Source organism: Mytilus edulis, chromosome 5, assembly GCF_963676685.1.
Source record: "Mytilus edulis chromosome 5, xbMytEdul2.2, whole genome shotgun sequence".
Classification (NCBI taxonomy): Eukaryota; Metazoa; Mollusca; class Bivalvia; order Mytilida; family Mytilidae; genus Mytilus; species Mytilus edulis.
Window position 1 is genome coordinate 32,088,121 of NC_092348.1, and position 23,195 is coordinate 32,111,315.

The 23,195-nt window shown below is 34.5% G+C and overlaps 1 protein-coding gene across 1 annotated transcript; it reads left to right on the forward strand.

Annotated features, from left to right (window-relative positions):
* Positions 1-1,023: 1,023 nt before the first annotated feature.
* LOC139523453 (gramicidin S synthase 2-like) lies at positions 1,024-22,773 on the forward strand. Its single transcript, XM_071317502.1, has 2 exons — positions 1,024-17,488; positions 19,012-22,773. Exons 1-2 carry the CDS (start codon positions 1,669-1,671, stop codon positions 20,472-20,474), a joined length of 17,283 nt encoding a protein of 5,760 aa, XP_071173603.1. The 5' UTR covers positions 1,024-1,668; the 3' UTR covers positions 20,475-22,773.
* The last annotated feature ends 422 nt before the right edge of the window (positions 22,774-23,195 follow it).

Below are 23,195 nucleotides of genomic sequence, written 5' to 3' on the forward strand. Positions count from 1 at the left end.
AAATTATCTATGAATATTATATATCTCCCAAAAAGAGGCTTGCTTTGAGAAACAGCTTTATTTTGCAAGTGCAACCCATACAAACATTTATTCAAATAGAAAACTCTCTTAAAACACTTTTCTCACAACAATACTTATTCATCAGAATAATAGCCAGTTTGAAACTATTCTGATAACAAATTGAAGGCATTTTAGAATACTATAGATGTAATGTTTAGTAGTTAATCATTCCAACATTCAAGATTACAGTCCTGCCTCTGTCTCCAGTCAACATCTCCTATTTACTAATGAAAGTTTACAATTCTGCCTAAAATGGTCAGTTTATATTTATTGTCATCTCTAGCCATATATTTAATTATAATTTAGCTATTATGAACTAGAAGAACGGTTTAAACAAAGCCAAGTATTATGTATGAAGATACCAGTCCGGTGTATGAATTTTATAGAAATGACTGCTTACATCTAATTTTTGCATAACATCTAAGCACAGTTATTGTTTTCTATACAAAAGACCTTTACAATTATAAAATAATAGCATTTACAAGTAAACGTTTCTGTTTAATGACCAAGGGGTAGGTATTTTCCTGTATTTTCCCCCTGGTGCCTCACATTTTCGAAGTTTTTCCTCTGTTTCTAGCAATGTTGAATATTTAGTACATATTTAGGATAGCTCACACTGTTGTAAGTTTTATTGAGGTCTTTTTGTTATTCTAGCTTGTACTTGTTTATGCAGCTGTCACCAAAAAGAGAACATTTAGGTGTTACCGCTAACTTTTGGGTAATAGACAGGATAAAAACGCCCCACCAATAATATTTAGGAAGGATCAATGAGTTGCAATGACTACGAAGAGTGAATATAAGCATTTCTAAACAATTTTGATTTCAAATAAGCATATATCATGAATCTATTCTTAATTCAGGGCTTTTAGTAAACCATGCATACTGTAAACTGTGCATTTATGCTGATTCACCATAGTTAAGGCCAAGGATTTTCTCATTCATCATGAAATATTTATGAAACTTCATATTTGAGTTAATTTCTTTAAAATCTCTGTGATAAACCATATTTTGAGATATTCTGTGTGTTCTCTTTTTTAATCCAATATAGGTTGCATTTCTGTAAATAAAGACAAACTTTGACTTTTTTTATCATGAAGTTTCGTGAAAAATTATATCTAAGAATAGAATTTTGATATGCACTACTATTTTATTCAAAGGTCAAATCATAGGGCTAAGCGATTTATTGTCAACATTTATATACACCGAACTTGTTATAGAGTTCAAACTTATACTAAAATTGTGTACTACCCCTGCCTTAACTTTTTGCCTACTTCAGAATTCATTTTTCACCGCAATAGCATGTTTTTATACTGGTAACGGTCTCAAGTTATGTCTTTATTAGATGGAACATAGAGATAATATCTGGGAACCAGTATGTCAACAAATCAAACTATCTATGAATATAATATATCTCCCCAAAAGAGGCTTGGTTTGAGAAACAGCTGTATTTACAAAGTGCAACCTTTAATATCTTTTTAATTGTTCAAACTTAATGCTGGTTACTAGTGATCGATAGTACATGACAAAACTAAATACTAAAAACTGATATTCAAGGCTTGATCACTTTTTTGTATTTAGTGAATATCAAACTGTTGACACTATCCGCAAATGAACAACTGTACCTTTTCAGATGTAATAGACGAAATGGCAAGCAGCACATTTCCAGTTGCTGTAATTGCAAAAACAGTGCGGCTACCACATGCCGCCAATTGCGAGGAATTCTGGCAATTGATGAATGATGGTGTTGATACTGTTAAAGATTTCCCAGCATCCCGAGCCAACGACATTAAACATGTACTGTCAGCGTATGGGGACCAGTTACTTGATACAGAAAATCCTTTTTTTACTGGATCGTTCTTTGAATCAGTGGACAAGTTTGATTCAGATATGTTTCAAGTTAATTCCAGAGAGGCGCTATTCATCGAGCCAGAGCAAAGAATATTTCTCGAAACTGTCTGGGAATTGATAGAAAATGCAGGGTACGCATCAAAAATAAAAGGCTCGAACACGGGCGTCTATGTTGGAAACACTGTGAACAAATATAAATTTATACTTACAGAAAACCATCCCAGTATTTCACACGGAAATCATTCTCCTTTCATTTCATCAAGAGTGTCATATACCTTTGATCTACATGGGCCTGCCATGATGGTAGCCACTGGATGTTCATCGTCTCTTTTAGCAGTACATTTAGCATGCCAAGCACTTCTATCAGGCGATTGTGACATGGCCATTGCTGGAGGAATCACTCTTGATCTACTTCCTGTTAGTGTCAAAACTGATATATGGAATCAGCTTGGTATCACCGGGCAACATGTTAAGTGTAGAGCTTTTGATGCTTCTGCAAAAGGCATCGCTAAAGGGGAAGGGTGTGGGGTTATTCTGTTAAAACCCTTAAGCAAGGCAATACAAGATGGGGATTACATAGAGGCAATCTTAGAGGCAACTACTGCAAATCAGGATGGTCATTCTAGCGGTATTACAGCACCACATCCAGTGGCACAATCTGAAATGCTCGAAAGAGCGTATGCATTAGCAAACATCAACCCGTATCAAATAGATTATTTCGAAGCACATGGAACCGGGACAGAATTAGGTGATCCGATCGAGATATCTGGCATTACAAAGGCATTCACTAAACATCAACAGGATCCTTCAGTGGAATGTAAGAAAATACCTATAGGTTCAGTTAAAGCAAATATAGGACATTTGGCAGATGGAGCAGCTGGTATAGTTTCCCTGATTAAAACAATTATATGCATGCAAAAATACAGGATTCCAGCAGCTATCAATTATTCAGAACCGAATCGTCATATTAACTGGTCGAAGTCACCTGTATATGTCAATACAAATACACTTGATTGGTTACCAAAACCCGATCTGTCTGCACGATTTGCCAGTGTTAGCGCGTTTGGACTCCTAGGAACGAACATTCATGCAGTTGTTAAAGAATACCATCATGTTCCACAAACTTTAGACAACGAAAACCCCGTCACGGATAAAGAAGTCATGCTGTTTGCAATGGCAGCAAAAACAAAACAATCCCTCTCTTTGTTTGTTGAAAAGATGAAAAAGTATTTTTTGACAAATTCAAACAAAAGTACAGAGAATTTGATGAATGCATGTTACACTATCAATACTGGACGAGCACAAAAAAAAATGTTAGTAAGAGCGGTTGCATGGGGAACAGAATGGCAAGAAATGGAAAACTCTTTAACTGGACTTGATGCAATGCTGAAAGTAGAGACTAATGATTTGCACGCCAAAGATCTGACATTTTCAATTTTGAATGAGGATTTGAAGGATAATGCTTGTTTTGAAGAATTGAATAATGCTAACAAGCAAGTTATAAATAGTTTTCTGAAAGGTTGTAGTGTGGACTGGACAATACTGTACTCGCAACCAGGTAGATTCAAGAAAATTCCAGACCTACCAACTTATTGTTTTGATCGCACAAGATTCTGGCCAGAATTAAAGTGTCCTATCAATAGTGAACTGTTGACACTTGAACACCAAGCGCTGAACGTCAAAAAAGTATCGAAAGAATCCAGTAAAAATCTTGAACCACAAGATGACAGCAGTTTACAATCTGCAGAAACCTTCCTACAAAGTGCTTTAAACAAAGCTTTGAACGTGAATGTTAACTGGGATACTGTATCAGATAACTTATATTCTTTTGGAATGGACTCTCTTATGTTTGCGCAAGTATCTATGCAGCTGCAAGAGAAATTTGGTTGTAAAATATTGATGACCGATTTCCATGAAGATCCTTCTTATAATGGCCTAATAAACTTAGTACAGAGAAATCTAGACAAAACATGGATCAAAAGGATCAGTGATAACTGCCATAACTTAAGTTCACTACATCATTCTTCTCATTCCAACGAATGCCAAGAGAACAATGATCTATGTTATCCGATTTCATTTGCCCAGAGGCGACTTTGGGTAATGCAACAAATCACTGCAGATCAATGTCTCTATAATGCAACAAACTGTATAAAACTCAGTGGGGAATTTCATTCAACAGCCTTTGTGAAAGCTGTTAATGTAGTTTTAGCCCGCCATTGTGCATTTTCGACCATTTTTGAAGACAGGGGTGATGGTACTGTTCAGATTATAAAAAGAGATATGGCTTTTCCAATACAAGAAATTAAGTTAGACACTCGGGTACAGGATCCAGATATTGAGGTCATGGATTTATACAAACAAGATTATAAAACTCCCTTCGATCTGACAAAAGGGCCTCTTTTTAGATGCAAACTTTATCATTTGCCAAATAATTCCTATTACTTCACAATGGTAATACATCATATTATTTTTGATGGTTGGTCACATTTTATTTTCTACAATGAATTATGGTCCACATACAAAAAGATGTGCGAAGGTGGTGACTACGATACCTCAATACAGAAACCGTTGTATGCCGAATGGGCTTACGAGGAACAACAAAGTACCAGTCTACCGAAATCAAAGTTATCTAAAGATATGTCATACTGGAAACAGAAGCTTGCAGGAGAACTACCACGCACCACATTTCCAGGAGATAAAGTAAGACCCAACATGTTCACAAACAAAGGAAAAAGAATTACAACTTTTATTGATAATACCATTGTTGAAAATGTTCAGTTAGTCCAGAGAAATCACACTTTATTTTCAACCCTTCTGTCATGTGTTTTTGTATTACTGAAAATTTATAGTGGAGAATCCGATCTTATCATTGGAACACCTGTTGCTGGTCGAAACAATTCAAAACTAGGAAACGTTATCGGTTGTTTTATTAACACATTAGTCCTTCGAGTTCAGCTCGAAGGTCACCAGTCTTTCGAGGAGATAGTCCAAATAGTTTCCAATACATTCATGCAAGCATACGATCACATAGATGCACCCTTTGACTATCTTGTGAGCCAATTAAACTTACCGCGGGACACAAGTGAGACACCAATATTCAGCATATATGTCTGTTACCACAATACAGAAAACAAATCCGAACACGTCTCGCCGCCTGAAGGACTTCACACAGAGAGAAGACTTTTGCATAATGATACTTCAAAATGGGATATGCAGTTCGACTTTCTCCAGGAAAGAAGTGGTATGCGATTTACATTAGAATATTATAGCGATGTGTTTTCTGATGTATACGCACAGAACATTGCAAATAGTTTTTGTCGCTTACTTGAAAGTGTTAGTAAACCATCTACCAACATGTTACAGGAATTAGCGACTGTTATATCATCAGATTCGCCCATAGATCTAACTTACAGTTCGAAGTCAATTCTTTGTGGTGAAACCGTTAATCTAGAAAATCAAACGCTATCAAAAAAGTTATTCACTAGCTTTAACAAAAACGAAGATGATGTAGCATGTTTTGAAAATGAGATTAGGTACAAGTATGGTTCTTTATTAACACATGCAAAACAATTGACAGTACTCCTCAGAAAACATTGTGACATTCCACAGCGTTCTCGTGTAGGACTTTTGATAGATAACAGCTATTATGCAATTTTGGCAATGATTAGTTGTATGATCAGTGGATTAACCTATGTTCCATTGGACAAGAACAATGGCAAAAACAAAAATCAGCAAGTTTGTACTGAGGCAGAATGTAAAATAATCCTCTTTGGTCGTTCACATTTATCAATTGCAAACCATTTGCAATGGGCATGTCATGCAGTTAAGACCATAGTATGCTTAGATGCCGACAACTTTGCGGGACTTGATGAAAACCTTGATTCACCTTTGATGGAAAAGGAACTATGGAACTCTGTAGCCGATGAAGCGAAAAATGATACTGAAGGAGGAGGTTGGAAAAGTTCTTATACTGGGGAATACATGACCGAAAATGAGATGAACGAGTATGCAGAAAATGTTCGCATGAAACTGCAAGATTATCTCTTCAAAGATGCGAGAGTATTGGAAATTGGTTGTGCATCAGGAATAACGACAAAAAAGGTGAGGCCACTTGTAGGATTCTATTTAGCGACTGACATCTCACAAATTATGGTCAACAAACTTTCAAAACAATACAAAGATGATTGTAATTTTCAAGCTATTTGTGTCTCAGCTCATGATGTTCACAAGCTGGTAGATCAAAATTTCGATGTTATTATCATAAATAGTGTCGTGCATTGTTTTCCTGGTCATAACTATTTCAAGAAAGTATTTGCGGCATGCGAAAATCTACTCAGTGATAATGGTGTTATTTTTATCGGAGATATCATGGATTTAGATCTGCAAACCAATTTGATAACATCTACAAAATTGTTCAAGGAAAAAAACCCGAATTTAAGAGTAAAGACCGAATGGAACGACGAGCTTTTCCTTTCGAAAGACTTTTTGAGCAATATTTGCAACAATTCTGAAAAGATACAAAGTGTGACATTTTCTAGAAAAATATACACCATATCAAACGAACTTACCGATTTTCGATTTGACGCAATATTTACAAATGTTTGTAACCATCATAACAAGAAGAATGACGTCAACACATATGCTGCAGGAAATATTCGTTCTCAGAATCCAAACGCATTTGAAGACGAATGGATAGATGGGATAACATTTTCTGATCAGGCGTACATTTTATTTACTTCCGGAACAACTGGAACACCAAAAGGAGTCATCATTAGTCATGAAGCTTTACTAAATTACGTTCTTTGGGCAGCAAAAACATACAACTTTACGACCGAATCTACGATTCCTTTCTTTTCGCCACTAACATTCGATTTCACTGTAACAAGCATTTTCCCACCATTGCTGAATGGAAGTAAAATCAAAATTTTTCCGAACTTTCATGACTCGTACGAAGCAATTGCTTTGTCAAATGATCTCACAATTGCAAAATTTTCGCCTCTACAGTTAGAGACCATTTTGGCTACTGCTAGACAATCAATCAGCATATCAGATTTCATTTTAGGAGGTGAAGAAGTTTCTCCGAAACTTCTTTCGGATTTAAAATGTAACATGAGTGGTAAAGAATTTAAGGTGTGGAATGAATATGGACCAACAGAAGCAACAGTTGGATGCATTTTTAAATGTTTCAAAAGCTCTGATATTCCAGTTAACCAGTCGAATTTTGTAACAATAGGAAAACCAATACAAAATGTGATTGCTGTTGTTGTGAGAAAAGATAACCTTCAAGTGCCAATAGGAGGCAGAGGTACACTCGCTATCGGAGGTAAATGTCTTTGTATAGACTTTACCGGCATTGGTATACTCAAACAAACACAGGTTAAAGAATCTTTCGTTTCGGCTGATTTCGGAAGACCCGGGGAAGTAATGTTACTAACAGACGACATTGTTGAATGTCTTCCAATGTCTGGAGATTTGGCGTACTTCGGTCGGGAAAGCAACAGGACATTAAAAATCGAGGGATTCAGGGTCGATTTATTAGAAGTGCAACACTCCATAGAAAATGAGCCTCTTGTTAACAAAGTATGGGTATGTTCATTTTTATACAAACGTCAACATTACCTTGGAGCAGCAATTTTGTATAAGCAACTTACGCATGAATCTCATCGATCATGGGTTAGTAAAGCTAAATCATCACTGAGGAGTTGTCTTCCAATTCATGCTATTCCAAATGTCTTTATCCAAGTTAGCAAAGCCCCTCTGAATGCGAACGGGAAAATAAATACTCCTTTAATTCAGAGGCTCTGTATTGATGAGCTACAGTCAACCATCGAGAGACATGATATCTGTGAAACTAACCCCCATGAATCTGAGATAGAAAGACAGATGAAAGAAATTTGGCAAAGTGTACTTCCAATTAATCATCTACCAACTCTGAATGACAATTTTTTTTTCGACTTATCTGGAGATTCTCTGCAAGCTATTCATGTTGTTAGAAAAATGCGAAAAGCTGGGTTCAACATTTCTGTAACAGATATATTTCAAAATCCAACTATTCGACAATTGATAGCTTGTCCTGAAATAAAAACTACCTTTTCACAAGAAACGGAAAGTTATTGTGAAGACCATAGGATTTCCAAGCCTACACCTATAGTGCATAGCTATATATCGGGATATCGTATGAACCATGATTTGTTTTCAATGCCAGCCTTATTGCGATTTGATAATCCAATAAGCATTAACATTTTACGGTTAGCTCTACGATGTATCATGATGAAACATGGATCACTACGATCTAGATTCTACACAAACAATAATGTTACCTTACAGGAAATTCTTCCACTGGGAGAAGATCAACCGAGAATCGAAAAGATTGAAATGAACCAAAATAATACCAGTATGTGGAATGAACCTACCTTCATTGAACTTTCTGAAAGATTAGAGAAAAGTCATTCTCTAGCGGATGGTATTCTGTTAAATGCAGGCATAATTGACATAGCAAAGCCATCAGGAAAAACAGAACACTTTTGTCTTGTGGTAATACATCACATTGCAATAGATATAGTGTCATGGCAGCAAGTTTTAGAAGATTTAGCAGACGCCTTTAATCGTCTAAGTAATAACCCAACTAACCCACCAGCTCTAAAAAGATGTGTTTTACCATTTGAAAAGTTTTGCACTACCTTTCATAATCAAAGTATAGAAATTGCAGAATCAGAGGTGTTGTATTGGAAAGAAATTGGAGTAAAATGTCAGAAAACTGGTCAGCTTAAACCGAACAACAAGTCAAACAACTTTTTAACAGCAAAATGGATAGAGTTCATGGTTGAATCAAAAGATGTCAGATCTTTGGCAATTTCAAGTGGATGCTCCGAACAAAACATTTTGTTAACAGCAATTGGACGGAGTATGTGTAAATTGCATGGAAACAATAGATCATCGCTTTGTATGGAAAGTCATGAAAGAAATCTTAAAGATGTTGATTCTACAGACACTGTCGGTTGGTGCACAAGCAAATATCCCATAGTTTTAGACACACCATTAAAGGAACAAATTCATACGCAAATGAGAAATATTTCGGATTATATGAATAATATTCCAAACAGAGGGATAGGATTTGACATGCTGAAGTCAAGAGGACATATATCTTTATCGTATCCAAACATAATGTTTGTGTACCAAGGGTCACTGGATGCTTCAACAAAGCAAATTTTTGATGGAGGAAAGTACAAGTTCGAGCACATTCCTTGGCTTGAGATAATGAAAACACATCTGCTTGATGGACGATTTCACCGGCAACTAGATGAAGTTATGGAATTTGATTTAGAAATTATATCATGGATGCACAGAGGATATTTGACCGTTGGATTCCTTTTCGATTCATCTGCATTAAGCTCATCTCTTGTTGATAGCCTTATGCAACATATGCAGGACGAATTAAAGACAATGAATGATGCCATAATTACTGAATCACAGGAAACATGTGTTCAAATAAGAGAACCATACATTAATGACAGAACTGTTCAAAGTGGTAGAGTGGAAATAATATCAGCAATCAATATAGATCCAAGCTGCAAACATTTGATTTTAGAAGCTTTGAAATATTGCAATTTACGTCTTGATGAGTTGATTATTCATCAACAAGAGAACTTAATGCAGTCGCTTTTAAGACACAAAAATGCTCCATCAACAATATTAGTGATTATCCCACGTCATAAAAATGAGATTGAGCGGGATCAATTTAGCCTCCTATGCAATGATTTAAAAGCTGTTCACAAAATTATTGTAGTAAACACAAACAACGTTTTTAATAAAAGCAAACATTCATACCAGTTGTCACAGGGTATCAAAGAGATCATTCTGCCAGAGGAATTTACAACCATATTTTATGACAGCGAATCAGATATAAGATATGGTATGCCATTCACTCAGGAAGGATATAGACACTTTGCATTACTTATTGCTAGAGCTATTCATAGCCTTATCTTCAAACGAAAACATAAGGTTATTGTTGTTGATGCAGATTATACATTATGGCATGGTGAGTGTGCCCAGGAAAGGGTTCAATCAAACACAAGAAATGTGTGTTTACAGCAGTTCTTACTTGAACAAAAGAAATATGGAATGGTTTTGGCTGTTATTAGTAAAAATTATCACAAGGACATCGAACGTGCTTTTCAAAACTTGGAGTCGGATTGGTCTCTAAGACTGAACGATTTTGTATCAATTCAAGCAAATTGGGATTCAAAAGTACAAAATATTAGGCATCTTGCCACCTTGTTGAATCTTGGACTTGACTCCTTTATTTTCATAGATGACAACAGTCTTGAATGCGAGGAAATGATATTGTCTTGTCCGGAAGTACTGACACTTAAGTTCCCAAATGACGAAAAGCTTGTTGCTGCTTACCTACAAAATTTCTGGTTTTTGGACGGTCATGACAATACCATCGATACAGCAGATAGAACAGATATGTACAAACAAGAATTTAAGAGACAACACGCTATTTCAAAAGTAGACATAAAGTCGAAATCAAGCAGTGAGATGATGACCGAGCTACTTCTCTCTTGGAAAATGAAACTGTATATAATGAAAACAACCAAGAAAGATTTATTACAAAATGCAGGACTTTATTCCAGATGTAATGAGTTACTTTTCCGGACTAATCAGTTTAAGTTGAACAACATACATATATCTTTAGACGACAAATGTGATGAAACACAAATCTGGGTGATTTCGCTGACCGATAATTTTGGATCATACGGCGCAATAAGCATTTGCATTATCGACAAAATTTCAGACTATGATGCTATTGTTAAACAGTGGGTTGTTAGTTGCAGAGCTCTAGGGCGCTTTGTTGAGCACAGGATAATTGATGAACTGGGAAAACAAACTAACAAGAAGAATACAGTTACGATGGCATTGCAAAGCACAGGTCGAAATATACCTATTCTGAATTTTCTCTCAGGTTTTGGTATTGAAAGCGTCTCAGAAGAGGTTCAAAGAATAAAGATAACTCTTAATCAACCTGATTTTGACGGTTATTGTGAGAACCTTCACGTTATGGTCATTACAGATGATATAAATAATGATTCTTTTAGAAATAACCATACTCCTGAAAATAAAGAACATCATAGAAATATATCTTCACTTCAAGGAAGTACGCTTACCGATGTTCAGAAGTGGATAGCCAATACTTGGACACGTTTACAACAGGAACATACTTTACAACACAACTTGTTTCCCATTATACCATTTGAAACATCAAACATATGTGCAGCGTTTTCCCCAGTCCTTCAGAAAAACACGGAAGATCTCCAAGAACTTGTTAAACAAAGTTGGATGGAAGTCTTATGCACACATCAACCCCCAGCCGAAAGTGACGATTTTCTGCAAGCTGGTGGAACATCATTTTTAGCTGTATTTTTAGTATCAAAGTTAAGACGAGAAGGTAATACTGAAATTAGTATCATTGATATACTAAAACATCCAATATACAAACAATTTGTAAATATAGTTTTAAATGCACCAAAATTGCACGACATTCAAGTACAAAATACAGAAAGCTGTTATTTGTCTACTGCACAGAAAGGGATGCTCATTATGCAGGAATATTCTCCCAATTCTACGGCTTATGTGGAAACAATTGCGATGAAAACAAGAAAAGGCATCAATATCGACGACGTGTTTAAGAACATCTTATCACTACACCCAGAGTTAAAAACAGAAATTCGATTGGTCAAAAACAACAGAGAATACACAAGGTGTATTGATTCCAAACGTGAACATAAAGTCATCTATGAAACTGTAAAACAGAATAATGACATTGCAAAATACATTTCAGATACAATACCAAAAATGGAAGTCATATCTTCTTCTTTAATCAGGTGTCGATACTTGCAAACACAAACCTCAGATTGTTTAGTTTTTCATGTACATCATATTGTTTCTGATGAGGTAACTTTACGATGTCTAAAACATGATTTGAAAAAAATACTGAATGGTGAAGACGCCGACAAATGTTCGAAATCATTATCGTATTCGACATATGTTTCCGTGGAAGAGCAATATTTGAAAAGTAGGGAATGCTTATCTGATGAGTCATTTTGGAAAGATCAGTTTGAAACGCTACCACCAGAAGTAAATTTGTCACTATTGCCAATGTCAGAATCAATCTGGAACGAAACTATTCCATACAAAGCAAAACATTTACACAGTTATATAACAAATAGCAGTAAAACTCGCATTTCAAAAATTACTAAAGATTTGGGAACCACCGAATTCGTATACTATTTCGCCTGCACATCAATTGTACTACAACGATATCTTGGTGTTGATGATATGACGTTTGTGGTGCCTGTTACACTACGAGACGACTTGCACCAATCAACGGATGGATTGTTTGTCAATACTTTGCTCTGTCGGGTAAATTTTAACCCATCATTAACATGGCGACAATATATTGCACATGTTGAAGAAGTCTTACTGTTAGCACAAAAGTCTCGTGCATACCCATTAGATAAATTAGCACAAATGTTATGGACAACTCACAAGAAAAGCATTAGTTCATTCTGTTCTCTAATGTTCAATTACAGCAGAACCAACACTGAGAAAGACGAGATTAGGGTATACTCTAAACATGCAAAGATGTCGTTAAGTATAGATATAATTGTTGACGAAAGGAACAAACAGACATCAGTTTTGTTTGAATGGGCAGAAGATGTGTTAGACAGCACTATAGTTGAGCGAATAAGTAACAGTTTGACTGAACTTTGTTCCAGGGATACACCATTGGATCAACAACTAAAAGTCATGGACATTTTATCGTCATCAGAGATACAATTGCTGCAGATGTTCTCTGTAAACGAAATTCCGAACGACAGTCAAGTGTTTACGGATAAGAAAATGCATATACAGTTTGAAATGAACACAGAAAAACATCCAGATAATACAGCTGTCGTTTGCGATGAGGACGTTATCTCATATCAAAATCTAAATAAGATGGCATCACAAATCGCAGAGGGTATTTGTACAGAAATAAATGCGGACATTTTGGAGTCAAATCCTGTGTTATTGTTTACAAAGAAGGACATATATTCTGTTGCAATGATATTGGGCGTTTGGAAATCCGGTGGACACTTTCTTCCAGTTTCTATATCAAACCAGAAAGTTTTAAAAGATATAAGTTCGCGAATTACACCAGCAGCAATTATTTATCACTGTTCCGATGAAGATTATAAAACAGTGATAGAAGCGTCCTTCACCTGTCCAGTTATGAATGTTGAAACTCTTATTGAAAATACATACAACCGCTTCCTCTGGAGTCAGGAAGCATCAAGAAAATCAGACATTGTAGCATATGCCATTCAAACGTCTGGATCTACAGGTGTACCAAAGATGTGCAAAATGTCCCATTGCAACCTCAATGTTGTTTCCCATGCTTGGAAGACTGTGTATAATATGGATAAATATGAGGTAAATGTTTTTCAATGGGCACCAGTGTCATTTGACGTGTTTGTTGGAGATCTCGTGCGTTCATTGATTTGCATGCCTGGCAAACTTGTTCTTTGTCCAGACGAACGACGATTGGACGTTTCCTACATTCAACATCAGATAAAATACCATAATATAACTTTCATAGAAGTGACACCGCATTTTGCATCACATTTGATAGAAGACAGTAATGCTTCCGATTTCGAAAGTTTAAAAATTTTAGTTCTGGGGTCGGATGCTACACACAGTCACATCTTTGAAAATATAAAAGGAATCTTGAGACCGGATCAGCGTGTTATTAATAGTTATGGAATGACGGAAGCTACTATTGATTCTACATATTTTGACAGTGATAATGTACATTGTACAAGGAGTGGCACAGTTCCGATTGGAAAGCCATTACCAGGAGTATCACTTCATGTCCTAAATACAAACACTTTACTTCCATCTCCTATAGGAACTATTGGTGAACTCTATATTAGCGGAAACGTCCTTGCGTCTGGTGATACTGAAATTGTTGAAATTGGAAAAGAGAAATATGCATTAAAAACCGGAGATATTTGTTGCTGGTTACCGTCTGGGAATCTAGAGCTATATGGTAGGTCAGACGACGTGGTGAAGTTGAGAGGATTTCGCATAAGCACTTTAGAAATTGAAAAACGAATTATTCTCAAAATAAAAGACATCAAAGAAGCATGTGTTTCCGTTTTAATTGATAACAAATCAAGTAACACTCAGTACCTATGTGCATTTGTTGAGATGTATCCAAATCATTCAGTAGATATGAACGTTAATAAGATAAAGCAAATACTTTCCAGTGAGTTACCTTACTACATGGTTCCTGATTTAGTTCACTTTTTGAAAAAACTTCCAATTACAAAACATGGCAAAATTGACAGGAAAAGTCTGCCATCTTTATCAGACATGAATGCCTTAAAATGTAAGAGAATAACATGTGAACATGATGGAAAAGATTCGGACACTGCTAATGTTTTGAAAGCCTTATTCGCAAGAGCAATGGATATAACAGATATAAATGTTATAGATGTTAATCTGACATTCATGGAGAATGGAGGTCATTCTTTAACATTAGTTCGATTTTGTTCTCTTATTAAAAAGGAGACAAAATTCAAAATAGGAATTGCTGATTTATTTTCGTATCCATCTATCTTGACTTTGGCTAACCAAATTGAAGGCAAACAAATATTGGAATCAGAAAACAAAGTAGCAAATGATGATTGTTCAACAGATTCTGAAGATATAGTAATAACTGGATTGGGACTCCGTCTACCTGGTGGCATTATGTCTTTACCGCAGTTATGGGAGGAACTTAAGAATGGAGAAGACCTAGTGCAACAATTTCCGCAAGAAAGGATTTCAGATTTTAAAGACTGTTCTAAATCTATTCCAACCACAGATACATATCGAGGGTCCTTTTTAGATCGAATAGATCAATTCGATAACGATTTTTTCCATATTCCTCCTGGTGAAGCAAAGTTCATGTCTCCAGAACAAAGACTGTTACTGCAAGTAGCAACAGAGGCCTTACTCGAAGGAGAAAACATCAGTAATGTAAATGGGGCTAATATTGGTGTTTTTCTCAGTACTATTGATATTGGATATTCACAGCTTAATTATCCAGATGAAGCAATCTGCGTATCAGGTCTTTTACCAGGAATGGTTGCTACACGTATTGTGTACCAGTGGAATTTAAAAGGACCAAGTATGCTTGTCGATACAGCTTGTTCATCTTCATTAATGGCATTAAAACATGCATGTCAAGCTATTAAAAAGAACGAATGTGACGGGGCGTTAGTAGGAGGTGCTAATCTTGTGATTTATCCAGGAAGAACCGGCGTCTTTGGAAATGCAGGAATTCTTTCACCAGATTTTACCTGTCGACCTTTTGATGAAAATGCAAACGGAACTGTCGTTGGTGAAGGTGTTTTATGTTTATATGTGGAAAGATTAAGTTCAGCAATAAAGCAAGGCAAACATATATATGGTATTGTTAACAGTGTTGCATCAAACAGTGTTGGACACGGGAACGGAATCACAGCTCCGTCTTCGACCTCACAGACTGATGTCATACATAAAGCACTCCTGGCTGCCGGTATAAAAGCCGCAGATATTGGTTATATTGAAACACATGGCACAGGCACAAAGCTAGGGGATAAAGTAGAAATATCAGCTTTATCATCAATATTTAAAGAGAACGTAGCTATTGGTACATCAAAGAGTATGTTTGGACATTTAGACACGACAGCTGGGTTACTTGGACTAGTGAAGGTGTTGGCAACATTTATGTTCAATAAGATACCACCATCTGCAAATTTTAGAATTCCGAATCCAGAACTGAGAGAATCCGCTTTGTCTGTTGTAACCGAAATTCAAGATTGGGAATGTAACAGTTCGGGAAAACAAGTTGCTGGTATTAGCGCATTTGGCTTAACTGGGACGAACTGCCATGCAATAATTTCAAACCATGATGCAAAAAGTATTAAAAAAGTGAGAAAACAGCAAAGCTTCCCGCTGTTTTTCCGAGGCAAGTCCTTCCATCATATACAAAAACAAGCCTGGCTGTATGATTGCCTTATCAAAGAAACAATGCAAAAGGCATCTCTGAATTCCCTCGAAGGTATGTGTTTAGTAGTTGCCAAGAGGTTTCACCAAATGTGTATGGCGAATGTTGGTCACGGTCAATTTCGTTTAGCAATTGATGTAAAAACACCACCACAAGCAATACGCTTATTGTCTATTGTACAATCGACATCGAAAGCGGAAGATTTTATACAGATTTGTAAAATCCGCAGCGACATGCACGTTTCATTTCCTGGCACATGCATAGTAAATTCGGAGATAAACTACTTTAGATCCTTTATACATGACAATCAGATTGACATTTCCGATATTTTTGAAGAAGAGATTAATAATGTGTGCCCAGCATTTGGTGTAACATTGGCTTTGTTTGAAGAAAATCGACATTGGCTGGATCGAAAAACCAGACTTGTACAAATCGAAAACCTGTATGATCTGTTGGACAGAAAGGTATCAGAAAGCAAGGAAATTATAAGGTCTTTACCATTAATGGCCACAGACGACCTAGCATACCTTCAAGGCAGATTTTGTTCATCTGTTATTATAAAACTTCTACGTACTACAAACCTATCCACTCATGTACTTAATAACAGAAGCATATCTCTGAAAGAATCGTTCGAAATCACAGGCATGCTAGAACAGTACGATAAATTATTTTTTGTTATGATAAGGGAGCTTTTAAACAACGGATTTGTAAGAGCAACGGGAAAAGACGAAACAGTATTGAAATTGGATTCATATTTTTTTAACTGCAGTGATATACTTGATGTTGATCCAACAAACGTAGCTGATCATGCCATGAAAAAATACCCTGTTTGGGCAGACTGTTTTCGATTTCCGTTATATTGTTCACAACACTTGCGTAGTGTTTTATGGGGAAACATGAGCCCATTGTCAGTAATTTATCCCCAAGGCGATTTAAATTTTATGTTCCGATTTGATAAACTTGGCGATCCACTTGGAGACGTTTACTACAATACATATATGCAGACGATAGCATCGTACGCTGACCAACTAACTGGAAGAGGGAAGAAAATAAGAATACTAGAAGTAGGTGCCGGTATGGGACATGTAACAAGACAGCTTCTTCCAAAGTTTACAGACATAGGAAACATTGAATATTGGTTCACCGACCTCGGAAAAGCTTTCGTTGAAAATGCAAAGAATACATTTGAAATATATTCGCACTCTATGAAATTTTGTACATTTGATATAACAAAATCTGCTCTAGAACAAGGCGTTATCGGTACGTTCGACATTGTGATTTCCTATAATGTTATTCACACAACTGACAGTATCAAAACTTCTATTGTGAATTTGAAGTCATGTTTAGGGGAAGACGGTACCTTGTTCATAATTGAAAGTGCAAAGAACGAAACATGGGCAACATTAGCCTGGGGTGTACTAGATGGATGGTGGTTTTTCAAAGACTATGATCTTAGACCGTTTGAGCCTATGATGGAACCTGAGAAATGGGAACACATTCTGTCTGGTATGTATTATTTTTTGTTTAATTTTATGAAAATATGAAAAATTGATGTACAATTATAATAATATAAGCCTCGATCAGCTATTTCACACGGTCTGACAAAGGATTCACGAATATTTTGTCACTAATATAACACTTTGGTGTGTGTATTTAATCAACGATGCAATAAATCAATATTTTTGATTTTGAACAAAATTATATTTTTGAATCCATATAAAATAGAAACTTGTACGAGAGTCTTACAAGAGCGTTCAGCAACTTAAATGTTTGTCGTTTGAACTCTGGTTGTCCCATTGTCAAACACATCGTTGATTGATGTCCATGTTTAGTGTTTATATGTCCGTTCGGGGCTCATATTCATTATTGTTTATGGATTTGTTTTTTATTTTAATGATTAATTGTAAAAAAGCAATGAGACAATTATAATTTTTTTTAAAGAGGCAAAAGAAACCAAAAGAAAATTCAAATTCATAAGTCTAATCTATCGGACAATGTTAGGTTTATAAACAAAGCAAAAAACGACAAATAGACCTACAATGGTACACAGAACACAATATCTACAGACTGAGCAACACGAACCCAACAATTCGCCGTTTCAGAATCTCATGCATCCTGGGTAATATTTTCAAAAGCGTACACCAAAGCGTTTTGATTGGTTTAAAACGTCCTTAACAATCGAAATTCAACCAATGACGTAACGTTATTTTCACTTTGGGGTACGAACAATGAAATTACCCATGATGCTTTAGATTCTGAAACGGCCAATTGCTTTGGTGGATAAGCCCGATAGCGTGACTTTAATGCATTCGACAGGCTCGTACATATTTTTTTTTTTTTTTTTTTTTAATAATAGGAATATTTGAAGAAAAAATGTTTACCTTCCATGTTTGAATTGAATGGAAACTACTTAAACTATTAAAAATATTCCATATCAAGTGTGGAATGGTTATCGATTGTATTCATCTCTCGTTTTCTTGTGTAAAATGTATTTTATAATTAGATACCGCTTGATGAATACACTCGTTATAGATTTTAAATTCATTCTTTCCTCCATATTACAAAAGGTTTTATCGAAAGTCAAATAAATGATCGATGCACATTCAAGGCTTGTTGAAACGTTTCTTGTTGATGAAAAGTAGATATTGTTGAAAGGCAAATTATGTTGTTCCTTTTTATTTGCTATGGGGAACTCAGTATTTAGGGAATCTATTTATCAATACCACATTATACCAACAATTAAAATTAATGCGTCATACACAACGAGAACGGAACGTTATTAAATATTAACGCTCATTTGGGTGTTATTTACCATTTAAAATAAATCGCAAAGGCTAAAAATGAAATATATGAAATATACAATAGAATATATTATACATCAGAATTCCTAGGAATATTGGTTTAAAATTATTTTTATAACTAAATAAATTGTACGTTTCGAAAAATAAATGTTTTATTCTTTAAAAGCATATGAAAAGAGTATGAAATACTTCTAGATATGTAAGCTCTGACAGCACATTATTTTGTAGATATTGGATTTGCATCTATTGTATCTTGTCCATTTGACGAAGAAGACCGAAATGAAGTAGAAAAATTTTTGTTTGTTTGTTGTGTCAAACCATTGAATGTATCCGAGTCTCGCAGAGCACGTTGGTGGGAAAATATTGATACAGATTTTGAGAATAAAATAGAATTAGAAGATGACGCTGACGTTGACTTAACTGATACCAATTTGTCTACAGAACAGATTGTGCAAAACGAATTAAAACAGATTTGGTCTGAACTGTTAGGAGTACAAGATATAAATCCTGAGGATGATTTTAATTCCCTTGGTGGTGAATCGTTAATTGCAGTTCAAATGATGACACTCGTTCGGAAACGCATAGGCTACCAATTGGAGATAGCTGATACGTTTGGATACCCAAGTTTAGCTGCTTTAGCCAATTTTATTTTCTGTAATCTAAAACCAAAATTAGGCAAAAGTCTCAATAATGATGTTGTTACTGAACGCGGAAAAGATAATGTTTTGCAAACAGATTCCTGTTCCTTTAAAGAAAATAAGTCAAGCAAAATGCTGATGTTTCCAGGTCAAGGGTCACAAAAAGTCGGAATGTGTCGTTCAATGAAGGATAGTGCTGAAGCAAGATATGTTTTCAACAGAGCAGGGAAAATTCTTGGTTATAACATTCTTGACGTTTGTCTTCAAAATGATGAAGAATTGAGCGAGAGGCTGAAATCAACTGCGTTCGTGCAGGTTGCCCTATTTGTAGGATGTTTGGCTAAAATAGAGCAGATTAAGGTAGAAAATCCACACATTTTAACAAATATCAACTGTGTAGCTGGTCTTAGCGTTGGGGAGTTTTGTGCGCTTGTATACGCCGGTGTTTTAAAGTTTGAAGATGCCCTTGAAATTGTAAGGAAACGAGGACAATCAATGGAAGAGGAAGCGAATAGATCATCAACGTCCATGGCTAGTATTTACGGTCCTCGCATGGATCAGCTTCAACATTACTTGAAGATCAATTTTAAATCGTTAGAAATATCCACATATTTAGGGGATAATCAACACACAGTTGCCGGGGCAAATGATGACATAGATTCTTTTGTTGATTATTTGAAATCAAAAGATAAAGAAAGTATGAATGTTATTGACGTTCGGAAATTACGTGTTGCAGGAGCTTTCCATTCGATGTACATGAAGAAAGCGACTGTTGTTGTTGACCCATTAATAGATTCAGTTGAATTTCAAAAACCTCGCACACCTGTTCTTATGAATGTTACTGGGAGTTTTTCAGAAGATACTAATGATATAAAAGAACAACTTAAAAAACAACTAGTTGAACCTGTACAGTGGAGAAAAACGATAGTATCTGCTTATGAAAGTAATGTTAAACAATTTATTGAGGTATCTCCATCTAGAGTTTTAACATCTATTGTGAAAAAAAGAATTACCGATTGTGAAGGATGTCTCACAGATTTTTTAGAAGTATAGGCAGATTGAATTAAATACTATCAAATTACTCTCATTTTTTGTTTGATTAGATTAGTTGTAAAAAATACGATGTTCAGTTGCTCATGTATGATACTTTTTTACACATGATAAAAACATGACTTGTTATATTGCTATTCAGCGTTTTTTTTTCAAAAAATGTTCTCTTAAAACTTATACATTTAAATATATAAAGTCAAGGGGTTATAGTGTTTAGTATTTACAGAATATTAATGAAAGGAGTTCGATTTGATGGGTCTAGTTTGTCTTGCAAAATATTGCGTTCATTTTTAATTGCATTGTAAATATTGTATCTTTCCATGCTAAATAGTATTGTTAACCAATTTATATATGTATATATACATGATTATTAAGTTTTTGTTTGAATCACATTTTGTACACATACTTATATTTATTTTATCATTAAAGCATTTGAATTCAGTTAATTACCATGCGTTTGTATATATGTGTGTGGAGTTCTTTTTAATGATATGAATGCACAATGTCAGTTGTCTCACTGTTAATAGTGGCTTTGTATGTCATATATTATAAATGTCCGTCTTAATGTTTTAGCTGTTATATATTTAAGACAGGATGCTGATGATATAATATCAACTGTTATAAATATGATACTATAATTAATATTGGTTATTCTAAATTTCTTAATTTTTGTAAATAATATAGGGAATAACACCTACATGTAGTTGAATTAATTGACTTGTTCATCAATTTATAATTGAAATTATTTAACATGATTGTGTTGTTTTCTTATAAGTTATAACCAATTTTTGTGGAGTGATGAAAACTTCAATGTTCGTGGATATTTAAATTCGTTGATATGGAAAATTCTGCATACATTCCTTTTGAAAATGTGTATTTCGTTAGACATTTAAATTCGTGTTTCCCCTGTACCCACGATATCCACGAAACTTGGTATCCAACGCATAATCCACAATATACCTTTTAAGTTTTTGAATTATATCAAGATAGTTTCCCAATGCCAATTTTATGTAAATTTGTTAATGTATCTAAAAATAAAAAGATTACTCTATTTGTTAATTGGAGAGCATATTGTGTAGATAAATTGCTGTAATAGTGAAGGAAGGTTTCATGTTGTTAAATATGACATTAAAAAGATGTTTAACATGTCCAATTAAAATTTTTTAATTTTGCATTTGCTATTTTAAATTTGCCTAGCTCTGTTCTGTTGTACATGCTTGTCAAGTTATCATTTAAATAATAAAACAAATCATATAATCCATGATGCATAATGTGTATCAATGCTTTTGCACCAAAATTCATATGATAAATTATTGTACAAGTTATAAGTGAATTTTTGTCCATTTTTGTACAAATTGTAATTTGTACAAGCACTTTTTGTACAAATTACAATTTGTACAAAGTCAAAATACAAATTACAATTTGTACAAAGTCAAAATACAAATTATAATTCGTACAATATTTTTGTACAAATTATAATTTGTACAAAATGATAACTTGTACACAACATATACAGCACGAAGGTCATTTCACATGCAAGTACTAGAAACTCGAACTTAAGATATAACACAAAGACAATAATGCTCAGTTGTATTTCAATTTGATTCTTCTTTTTTTTTAATCAAGTAGCATTAATGTAGAGATGTTTAGAACAAATTATATATCACCAAATAGTCCTTTTTCATACAAAATAAATAGTCAGTTTGATTTTTTTTCACATAAATATTTAGTCTTTCTTTTTAATTTGTATTCTCTCGCAATTGAACTATACAATAAATCAAAACACATGAAATAATTTGCAGCAGAAACACTCTAAATTTTCTTAGATTAATGTTTATTGTAAAAAAAATGTTAAATGCATTTGATTCAAATAATCTGACATTGCATCTCTGCATTGTAACAATAATAACTTCCATGACTTTGATTAGTATGCAATATGTTTATTTCAAAAGATTTGAACAAAACATAAAAATTTGATCATCAATACCATTTCTCTAAAAGATATATTTTTTATAAAATCATATCGTCGTGCTATTGAATTTTCAGATAAATGATAAGTTCATTTAGATTATTTATTTTTTATTTTTGGGTGTTTCGTTTTTCTTCTTCATCTGTTTTTAAATTTATAAATATATATTCATATGTGTGTTTGAGTGTTTGTGTACAATTTCTGTGGATATGTGTTGCCAATATGACGTATTGTCAGAACTTTTATATAGCCTTTTCATTTATGTTTCATATTATTAAGTGTTGTTATCATTTATACAAGCTTAAAGTACTACAAATATGAGTAACGATATTGGTGTTTGAAGTGGTGAAATATTTGCATCTTTTTTTAAAGATATAATGTCATCCTTTTAGTAATCACTTATTTAATCAAAACGCCACTTAAAAATGTGAAGATAAAACACACGTCTAGCGTACTTAATCGTAAGCCTTATGTCTTAAATGGTAGTTCTTTTTAGTCGCTGCAAACAACTTTACAATTGCTTTGATTTAATATATTTCTTTATTGTATAAGTGTTCTATTTAATTAACAACTTATGTACAGATAAACATAACTCAAAATTTGTCCATTATAGTGTTTGTGTACACTTTTTAACAGACTGATGAATAAATTAATTATGAACCGCCGTCTTCGTCAGAAAGGTCGATGACGTTTTTTGAGTCGTAACAAAATAGTTTTACAACTAAATACTGTAGAACTTAATGATATACTTAGGT